Source organism: Pseudoliparis swirei, chromosome 8 (genome assembly GCF_029220125.1).
Source record: "Pseudoliparis swirei isolate HS2019 ecotype Mariana Trench chromosome 8, NWPU_hadal_v1, whole genome shotgun sequence".
NCBI lineage: Eukaryota > Metazoa > Chordata > Actinopteri > Perciformes > Liparidae > Pseudoliparis > Pseudoliparis swirei.
This window is the reverse complement of record NC_079395.1, coordinates 11945915-11956942: the sequence shown is the minus strand read 5'-3', so window position 1 is coordinate 11956942 and position 11028 is coordinate 11945915. Positions and strand designations below refer to the sequence as shown.

Genomic DNA, 11028 nt, shown 5'->3' with positions numbered 1-11028 from the left:
GGGCATCTGAGAGGATAAGAACCAAGAGGAGCAGCTTTCTGGAGTGTGCTGGTCAAGACCTCGTCTGGGCAGAGCATCGATTTCACGCCAACTAACTCAATCAAACCCCACACAAGATTTAAAAGAAACATCATGCATTCAAATGTTATGGAAGACTGGAAACTTGAAAATGTAAAGATGGTTTACGACTGATGACAAGTTATGGTATGAATGAGCTCCATGGTTGGGTCACTACAAATGACACTTTTAATTTTGATTTATTTAGATGTTTAGTTTTCTTTCGAGGGAGCCTGATGGAAATATCATGAGGGCAGAGGGAAGTTGGTCTAATATTCTCCATCAATGACTGACTAAACCACCTCTGCAGAGCAAACCCGTAACAATCTACAGTATCCTACACCTGTTAACACAGGTTGGCTTGATGACTCAGAAGAAACCCAAGTTTAACCTCCCTTTGTGCCGAGCTGAGAGCTCAGTTTGGATATCAGTTTAATGCTAATCCCTGTGTTGTCATAGAAGCCAATTTCAGGCCTGGTTGGATCTCTCCCAAATTTCCTCTAAAGTTGAGTGACGATGACTCGCTATTTTGCCACCAAGTTATTTTCAGGAGATGCTGACTTTTGATTTTAGCATAGTAAATAGCAGCCATCAGTTATGCATGAAATCACAAATCACTGTGCATACTTGTTTTGCCTTAATAGCTTGACATTTTGGTTTTCATGCAAAGATGACTATTATGTAAATGAGAAAAAAAATGTAAATTGTCAAGTCATTGTTACTGTTTTACGAGTGGTTTGGCCTACATAATTCACAGTTGCATTGTATTTTTGAGGTGCGCTGATCTTGATCCATTACTTCATCCATTGTCACTACCATATCACGTGTCATGCATCAGTCAAATCTAAAATGATTCATGGGTTCTTTGTTATGAAATAGATGTTTACATGCTTGTTTCGTTTGATATTTTACATGTACAGAATGTGATTAGATTTTGCGTAATGGTATCTATGCAAAACTACAGCGATTGGTTTAGGACTGTAAAATGAAAAAGATAAAATGAACCATTTCAAAAGGAAGCCAATGTGCAAGGTTCTTACAGAATGCACAGTGATGGTGCCATGTTTTATTTCTTTTTGATACTTTTGAAACTCTTTTCATTTTTCTTTCAGAATCGTACGGTGTAGAGAAAAATGTGTCATACAGTACAGTAGAAGCTCTCCTGGATTACTCCCAAAGATGTGACCTCAGTGTAGTTGAAATATATATATTTTTCCAGACAATTGAACTGCCTCGGTACTAGAACAGCATTGTTGATACAATGAGAATGTATTTAGGTCACATCTGTACAGCTGTGTTGTTGCCATCTTGTCATCCTCATTGCCTCTTATATCTAGCCTTTATGTACTGTAGGACCAAATATGTTTCACCTGTTATTTCTTTGATGTGGGATACTGTTTTATATATGACTTTTCTTGTTTCCTTGGCACGACACAGACACTGAATATCCGTTTCCCCGTCATGCTCATCTGTGCCCGTTATCGATCTGTTCCATGTCTCTCCAGCCGTTGGTTCTGCATTTATATGGTTTTAAGCATTTGCTCTTTAAAAAACCCCTGCTGTGTTCGTGAGTGGATCATAACTGTCTCATCTCTCATATCGCACTTTATGTATTAATTTAAAACACTGATTTATGGCAGTTTATATATACATCCCCCCCCCCTGTGACTGTTATGTGCACTGAAGCTGTTTGCCCTTTGATTAAACTTGCCTTTCTTGTAAAAAGAAAAAAGAAAGAGATATGAAAAAAGCTTAATTCAATTATAGTTATTTTTGAAAAGTCATATACAGATTTAAAATAGGAGTTTTTACTTAATCAGTGAGTATTTTGTTAGCGGTCTACTGTTGCAGTTTTCCTGGATTTTGAAAAACATTTGTATTTTGAGAGAATGGTGATTAGAGGTGTGTCAATCACATTGCTGCAGCTGTGTTTGCAGGTTTGAGATTAGAGATCTAAAAAAACATATGTAATTAATGTTTATTATTGAAATATTTAAAGATGCAAGTATAGTGGGATTTCTCAGAAGAGTATATTTGAAATGTGCATATTATCACAATATAAATATATTTTAATTTATTCCAGATATAATTATTTCTAAAAAGCCCAAACATGGATATTCCACACGATGAAAAAGGTAACTCTGTAGCTGCAACATTATTTCTGTTGATGTGTTTCAAGTTCCTCTAGTGCCAACATATCCCACTATTATTCTCACATAATGTAAATGTAAGTTTAAAAAAGGGAAGTTAACAAATCTGTTAAAACTAAGTTGTTGAGCTTGAAGATTTCCCCCCTTTTTTGTTAGATAAATCACATTTCTGAATTTTTATCTTTTCCTCCTCCACCTTTTTAATATTGTTGGGACAGCATGAATAACTACACGTTTCCCCCTTTACAGCTTGGGTTTTGTTTTCTTTCAAGGGTGGAGTCAACTTTGTTTGTCAAAGTGTTTTGATTTTCTTGTTTGGTAATGTTGTCCTTTGTTCTATCTATTCAGCGTCATGTGTCAACTAATGTATCTGCTAAGTGAAGCCTAAAAGCATCGGAAATATGGTAATCAGCCTTTTATGCACATGTAAGCTTTTGTTTGGTACTATGTTTTACACTGCACTATACTGTGTGTGCTTATTTTCTGTGCAACACCAACAGAGTTTTATTATGTCATGGTAAATCTAGACTAGCTTTGTATATTGCTGTATGGTAGGACTGATGTTTTTCGTGCTTTATGTGAGATGATGTCAAAGTGAGAAAATGCACTGAGAAATACTCCGCTGCAATATGTCATTGTGGCTCGATATTCTCTGCTGGACCTCAGACTTTATAGAGAGCCTGAAATTTTTGTAGGTCCATTTTCTGTTTTGCTTTTTTTTGTGTTCATGTAGATAGCTCTGATGTGTCGTTACTGCCCCCTTCTTTTGCATCAACGTTCAGGCATCCATTGGTAATATACCCGTGTTTACAGAGACAAGAGTTTACAACAGAGCAATGTTTGTTTTACTCTCCATAAAACATGTTAGTTGAATACTGTATCAGGAATATCAGACTACATATGAACAACTTGCAGTGTAGAAAAGCAAACTTATTTTGCTATTTCGATTTACTATTGAAGCAGTAATGTAATTTCAATACTATGCCCTAAATAATACATTATATTTGATGAGGTTTTGAAGTCAAGTTTTCTTTGTTCCTCATTCATTAGCATTTCGACACCCTAAAAGCACTTTTTATTTAAATTACAGACTTTTATTTCTCAGAAATTCCACTTCTTATAACTTACTATGAGCAGCTACATGTCATCCAAATTCTTTTAACAAAGTAGGTAATATTTGGATTTTGTTCAATTTTGTTTTATAGTCAATCTTTCATCAGCACTGTATACTCTTTTCTCTTTTAGTATTAATCAGCAGTTGAACCAGAAAGCCAAAGTACAAAACAGCCATAAATGAGAGAATACTAACATTGTTTTTCAAAATATTGTATTGGGGTACGAGTTATTTCATATATCAACTATGAACGTATGCAACAATGCATTGTTTACATTGAACATCATAACAGAAATTATTACAGCATAACTTAAAAAGAGATGCGACTAACACATCCTACCCATTACATGGGCAATCTCTTTTCTGCATGATGCTGAATTCCAAAATATCTCAGAAAATACCTTGACATATTCTATTTTGCTTCGTTTTGCTTTGTTTTATTAATCTGCTGTCAAACACTATTTTGTAGTGAACATTACTATATACATAGTGTCGCATAAATGACATACAGTATGAAATAGAATAATAAATATCAGATACAAATACTGTGCAGTCATGCTATATATATATATATATATATATATATATATGTGTGTTGACTTTACAATAGGTTAAAACATAAACTAAATCAGGAAGATGAAACAAAGTAATAGTGCACAGTCACTGAGTGGGTTCCCCACTATGAATCCTTTGTGTGCATTTCGAGGACGGCCCGCTGCTGGTTCAAGCCTCATACAATGGCAGCTAAATTGTTATACAATGTTTTTTGTTTCTGAGAACAGTGATACTATTCCAAACACTGCACATGCATTTTACTGCCGTGAAGGGGTGCACTGCGCTCCTATACTACGCTCGCAGCAACAGGAAACATGATGCTCATAGAATATGCATACTAGCATTCTGCAGCACAGCTTGGCAAGTTGGTACTTTTTTGACTTAACCCTTTAAAATTACGTGGTTCAAACCTTGTTCTTCAAATTGTGTGTTTTCTATTTAAACTGTCAAATCGGACCAAAATAACCCAAGTTGGCTGTTAGTGTGTGCTATATAAAAGATGAATTATGCTTGTTTGAAATGTACCTGATGTATTTTTCTTGTGTGAAGGCTTCTGTCTTTGTATCTTTGCATTATTATTTGTAAATTAAATAAAAATAAATATATCTGACAAAGCAAATATGTTTCTTTAATATTATTTTTGTCAGTAGGTGGACAACAAAAATTTATAAAAAACAACAAACCACAACAGTATTTACATGATGATGATGATGATAACAGCCCCCATAATTGGCATAACTCAGACTTTCACACCCACTACACAGCTTAACGCCCAGCATTTGCCCTGCCTCTCCCACTCTGTCCACACTAACAGTTGGACTGAGTGGACACTGGACATTTTGCATGTAGGATGAATATGACAAAAGTAATAACCAAAATGACTAGAAGTAAGATGTCTGTCTTTTCTACATGAGCTAGGGTTCATGGTTATGTTGCGAATGTTTTTATGCCATATATATTACAACACACAAATTATAATATGTCTTTCCACTTTTTGCTTTATTGGCAATACTCATATAACCAATGACTTTTACCTCAGCAAATACTATGACAAATGTATTCTTCTTAAGCCACTTATAAATATATCTGAATGAACAAAAACTAAGCCTGACAGATCCCCCCAAAGAATTAGCACTTCAGTGACTCAACTTTAAAGGCCAAATGGCTTAACAATGTCTTACAACCAATCTGGTCCAATGATGCAGCATCTTCTCTTGGAAGCTGAATGACGCCGTCTGCTGGTGGAATGACGCAATATAAAGTCATCAATATTGATAAATCTCAAGAACTTGCACGTTATGGAGAGAAAAAAACATCCAGATCACACTTTAATTTGAATATATGCCACTAACGTGATCTTTAGTACGTTTCCAAAATCAAATAATTTGTGTATCGTAGCAGATTTCTGTGTTGGTCATAGGCTGCTTAAAATTCCGCTACATACCACCGACATATGAAATAGTCGTGTACATAACAGCGGATCAGCTCGACGTTCACACAGAAGCAGTGGAGGACGCCCTGAAACCATCAGCATCACCCGAAGAGGAGGCGAACGGCGGGGATGTTGACTTGGTTACGTGCGGACGTCAAAGCGCACACGACGTATCCCAGCATGCAGCAGGAGGCCGTTGAGCGATCCAGCAGTTGGCAGTGAGTTGCTAGAGCGCCCAGCAGGCAGCAGCCAACGGGCAACACTGAGCACACGTTTCCATGTGAGAAACCCCGAGCCGTCCACCTCACAGGCGACAGAAGAATATGCCGCTCGGCCGCCCGGCGTGTTACCGCAGCGGCTTCTGAGTCACCATTGTCCGCAGGTTTTTCGGAGGATTCCTCCCTCCATCCCCCGGATCGCACCGAACGGGCAATGACAACGGGCTCGGCTACCCCGCAGCAGATGAGGGACCGGCTGCTGCGGGCCGTCGACAGCCACAGCAATGTAAGCGAAGCTAGCCGGCTAGGACGCTAACGTTAGCTTGTTTACCTGAACCACACAGGGCAGGTCAAGAGTTAGCTGTCAATTGACTGCTGCGTTGTTTTAGGAAACGCGTTAGTCACACTTCGGGGTGCACCGACCCGTCGAAGTGAGCGCGGAAGGCAGGCGGAGAGCCGCTGAGCTCACGGTTTGACAGCTTGCAGGCTAACTTAGCAGAAGCTGGGTGGATATCAGGCTGGCGCATGTAGCACGTTAGCGGCTAGCCGTGAGGCTACCGCGGATCGAGAGGCTTAAAGGATACAACGTGAACGTGTGTCTCACCCTTAAGTCTGAATTTACCCGTTTCCTGCTCATGGGCCGGAGGTTAGTTGTAGAGCGTCTCACGCCATGACTTTATTGTCCCTGAAGTGAGAGATATCTGAGCAGCTCTTAGCACGACTAGCTGGGTTCGGCTTGAGGAAATAGTCGCGACTCTTCCTTCTTTAGTGAGTTAACGTTAGCTCTGGTGCTAACGGTGGACACGTTAGCTAACACAACGCGGGTTGACTTTTTGACAGGATTGGAAACTTGCTCAAATTAAAGTTTATCGCTTTTTGCTTCAAGTTGCTGTTCCCTTTTCTTTAAATGTTTGCAATGGCATAGTTTTTACCAGATGACACTTTGCCATCGTTACTTTTCAACGTCGATTTGAGGCATTCAGACAAGCTAATGTTTCCTAGGCTAACTTGCATCCCGACTCACACGTTGCAGGCTGTTCAGTTGCGTGTCTCGCCATGACATTAATACATGCGAATCTGTTCGTCATGCGAGTATCTGTCATTTGCGTTGATTTAATCAGGGCTGTGAAAAACATTTTCATTTATCAGTCGCAGTTTATGGTGATATTAGGCTACCACTAACTGTGCAGGTGAAGTTATACAATATGTTTGTTTGTCCTCCCCGCAGATATGCAATATGGTGGCTGTAATGGAGGTAATTTCCGGTCTTGAAAAGTATCCTATCACCAAAGAAGCACTTGAGGTAAGACATTTTATGATATGTGAACTTTTAATTCATGTTGAATTATATTGCTTCATTTGTTTCTAATTCTCAAGCATTTATTTATGTAGGAAACTCGACTTGGAAAATTGATCAATGATGTAAGGAAGAAGACCAAGAATGAAGATCTTGCGAAGCGTGCGAAGAAACTCTTAAGAGCATGGCAAAGGCTGATTGAACCTGGGCCCGCTGTGACTGGCAGTGCTCCTGGCTCTACCAATGGCAGTTCTCATCCCTGCAGAACAGATTCCTCTCCTCCTGACATTTCTGTGTCTGGGAAGGGTGTCCCTGAAGTCAAAATCCGAAACGATGTTCACAACACAGACTCGCCAAAAGCTGAGAAATCTAGCAGCCGCAAACGACGAGCAGAGCACAGGGACAGCGGAGTGAACTTACCAGAAAAAATCTCCAAGATGTCTTCGTTTGATGTCTCCGTTTCCCCTCCACCCACTAATGGGATTGCAGGCAGTCCTGATGCGCCGCCTGACCAGCAAGTTGTCTCGTCTCCTGACAGATCTCGGATAGAGCACCTTGATAATGATAAAATCAACAGAATTCCGGTTAATGCTGTCAAGCCTCGTCCTAGCTCGCCTGGAGCGGCCAAACTACCTAGCACTTCCTCTATGATTAAAGTTGCTGTGATGCAGCAACAGACCAGATTGGATGAAGGAGCCGGAAATTATCAAGCCAAAAGTCCCCGTGGCCTCACTTCCAGTCCAAGGAGCATGAAGCAAGAAATGGTGAACAAGCGCTCTTCAGCATATGCTCCCAAAGGAACACCTATCCCAAGCCCTTCTATGGACTCTCCATTGTCTTTGTCCCAGCCTGTATCTTCCCCAGCCCAAGCGTCATCTGCTGACAAATTGCCAAACTCTTCTCATAGGTCAATGCACTGGACCAGTTCGTCAGAAGTCCCCTCTCATTGTCCACCGCAAGACATATCTTTAACACTGGAATCCCCATCAGTTTCCCTTTCACCCTCTAAACCACAAAACAACTCAGAACTACGTAGACCAACCCCTGGGGTGGCTATGCCTGTGTCTGATACCACAGAAGGGACAACGGTTCCCAACTCGGAGCATAAAAGGAGGAAGTACAGGTCAAGAGACTACTCTGTCAACCTAGACGGTCAGAAAATAGAGGACACGACTAAACCTGTACGGTTAAAAGAACGCAGATTAACATTTGATCCGGTCACAGGTCAGATCAAACCTCTGGTGCGAGAGCCTTCTCAAACAGAGAAGGTCTCCACTTCTGACCTTGCAGAGTCTAGACAGAGAACTGAAAGCACTGTACAACCGCCCGCTGCTCCGAACCCAGTTCCAAACCCAAGTCCCAGCCAAAATCCTTTCCATCAAACAAACTGGAAGGAACTGTCCAGAAATGAAATCATCCAGTCTTACTTGAACATTCAGAGTAATGTGCTCACCTCTTCTGGGGTCCGGGCCCCTAGTGCACACTTTTTCATGTCAGAATATCTGAAAAGGGAAGAGCAGGATATCAAGGACTCACGGAAGATACATGTTCTGCAGACGGACAACTCGGTCGGGGAATTACCAGCTTTGAGTCGGGAGGTGACGGTCGGAGACCTGGACAGGGTTCACACGCAGCACTGGCCAGGGGTGAATGGCTGTCTTGACACCGAGGGCACCTGGTTTGATTGGACAGAGTGCATATCATTGGACCCGCACGGGGATGAAAGCAAATTGAACATCCTGCCATATGTTTGCCTAGACTGAGGGGCTTGGGAAGGTTGCTGTCTTTTTCCACTCCTTTCTTCGTCTCCCCAAAGAGACGAGATACTTTGTGATTTTGTTTGGCAAAAGCCAGGTCTGCTAAACTCCCTCCCCCATGCCTCCTCCTCTTTCTGTGATAATCTAATTACATTTTGGTATAAAGAGTCAAGATTAAAAGAATAGTTAAGTTTGCAATACCAAGGGCTGTTTCTGTTTTATTTTTCAAACTGAAAACCACAGGAATGACAAGGCCCTAGTTGCAGTGTGCTGATCTGAACACTGGCAGCAAGAAAGAGGACAGAATTATCACAGACAACCGTAAATAATGTTATGATGGGAATTTTTGATGTTCTGATTCGTACCTCTATTTCAGCCTCACTGGGATGATAATGTTTTCGTTTTTCTTTTTCTTTTTTCAAATCTTGTCTAGTTTCTTATAAGGAATTGCATTCTAGGTTTGCTTTTGAGGAAAGGCCGGGGTTTAGCTGTCCTTTCCAGACCGCCATGTTGGTGCCCAGTAAGGTGTTGATAGAGTTCATCTAGCACAGGTAGAGCCGACATGTCCAGAGTATGAAATACTGGATCGTATCGGGCAGGTACAAAGAAGCTTTATGTGAGTTATGAAGAGTAAATTATAAATTTCTTATGTATACATCTATTTATTTTGACCAGTTCATTTACGGGACATTCATCCAAACAGACGTTCAGAAACTATTTTCTCCTGTCAGTCTAAACTTCACTGTTAAAGCGGTATACACATGTTTCTGCGTGGTCTTTCTTTAAGACTGGCCAATGCATCCGGTCAGTAACATTCCATACTCCACCCGTCGCCCTCTTTCTCTCGCTCTCGACACACAGCTCCTGTCTGCCCAACTCGGCTCTCAAAAATAAGTGTATTCAGAAAAATGATTTGGTTCAAAGTGGTTTAATCATAGTGCAGTGTTTATTTTAAATTAATTAATCTGAAAATTCTACCCACGCTTAAGATATTCGATAATGTCAAATCAGATGGTGCTGATCAATAGTTGCATTTCGAGACTATATCAAGGAGTTAATTGGATACTGGGACTCGCGTTTCTTTTCCTTTTAGATATCATTTGCCTCCTGGATTTTCATCACAATATGTTTGTGAGTTTAACGGCCTTAGTGAATGTACGTGATTGACACCTTATGCACTTGTTCATAAGTTGACAACTTGTTGTTCATTTCATCACTGACTGAATTAAAATGTGAGTGGTGACTGATGCTCCCCCAATCTATGTGCCCATAGTTTATTCAAAATGTATTTAATGTTTTTGCAGCTGTTTTAGAGTAAAAAAATATTTAGGATGCCGTTTGGCGAGCATTTCTTCTTGCATCCTGTTTCCAATACAGCAAACGTAAAATGCTTAGCGGGAGAAAGCTGTGTGCATCAGATATGTTTGGCATTTTCCATGTGACAACTAATACTTTTTGATTTCCCTTTATACTCATCAGTCACTACCAATTTTTCTCACATGACGTAAATTAAGATTGGCTTCTGCGCCGCCTCTGTCGTTTCATTCTTTCAGTCATTCATCCCTACCAATGTGCCTTGGTAAATGGTAATTCTGGATTTGATTCCGCATAAATCACGCCTGTCCGTGGAGTTGCGAGAATTGCAAGTCCCAGGATCAATGTGACGCTGGTATATGCACCGTTTCTGTAACTTTTTGTACACACTGATCCAGAGAGGGTGAAGCTGCAGACAATGAGAAACTGCACAACAACGCAGCTGGCAATAAAGGAAAAGTGCTACAACTGGTTGATTAAGAATCTGTTTTCTGGAGTTTTGACTGGGTCATATTTATTTGTTCAGTGTTTAACATCTCTCCATTGTTTGAAAATAAAATGATCTAAATCTTCAGCTCAGTCCACTGACTCGTGGGTCTTTTGCAGTGGCATTGTGTTCCACAACCTTGGAACATGTTGCCCCATTAAAGCTAAATGGTCAGTCTGAGCTCTGTATACTTCTGCCTTTTTGTTTTTGTCACTGAAGTTGCATTATGCTGTAATTGCACAGTTCGTCCATGTGGGGGCGCGCATTGTCCATTTGTCTCTTGTCTGCCTCAGTGTGGGAGGCTCGAGTTACTTCCGTTCAGTGGGAATTTATTGAGCAGACTTCTCGTTTTTCAATTCCAACAAAGAATATATGTCCCTCTATTTTTAAATAAAAGAATCATACTAAATATTTAGTTTGTCCTCCATCGGTTGTAGCCAAGGCACCAGCAGTAAAGAAATGACCTGTGTCTGTAAAAAATTAAGTATCTTTTGACATTAGCCAGTCATGTTTAACAGACTCGGGGGTATCATGACTACATCACCCGATGCCGTGATTCAGAGAGCTGATGTAATCTCCTCACGTATATCAGGATGAGTAACTCCCCCACACCCCCTCTGTGTGTTTACTCTCATACTCTGAATCAG

At 40.5% G+C, this 11028-nt stretch overlaps 1 protein-coding gene across 2 annotated transcripts; it reads left to right on the top strand.

The window, feature by feature from the left end:
* The first annotated feature begins 21 nt into the window (after positions 1 to 21).
* On the top strand, positions 22 to 10468 carry crsp7 (cofactor required for Sp1 transcriptional activation, subunit 7). 2 transcript variants are annotated; one of them, XM_056420476.1, is made up of 4 exons: positions 22 to 5588; positions 5691 to 5812; positions 6755 to 6829; positions 6919 to 10468. In XM_056420476.1, the coding sequence occupies exons 2-4, from the start codon at positions 5741 to 5743 to the stop codon at positions 8584 to 8586; spliced, it is 1815 nt and encodes a 604-aa protein (XP_056276451.1). In that variant the 5' UTR covers positions 22 to 5588; positions 5691 to 5740; the 3' UTR covers positions 8587 to 10468. The 2 variants fall into 2 exon arrangements, with proteins under 2 accessions (XP_056276451.1, XP_056276450.1); XM_056420475.1 differs by having other exon boundaries at positions 22 to 5812.
* Positions 10469 to 11028: the final 560 nt, after the last annotated feature.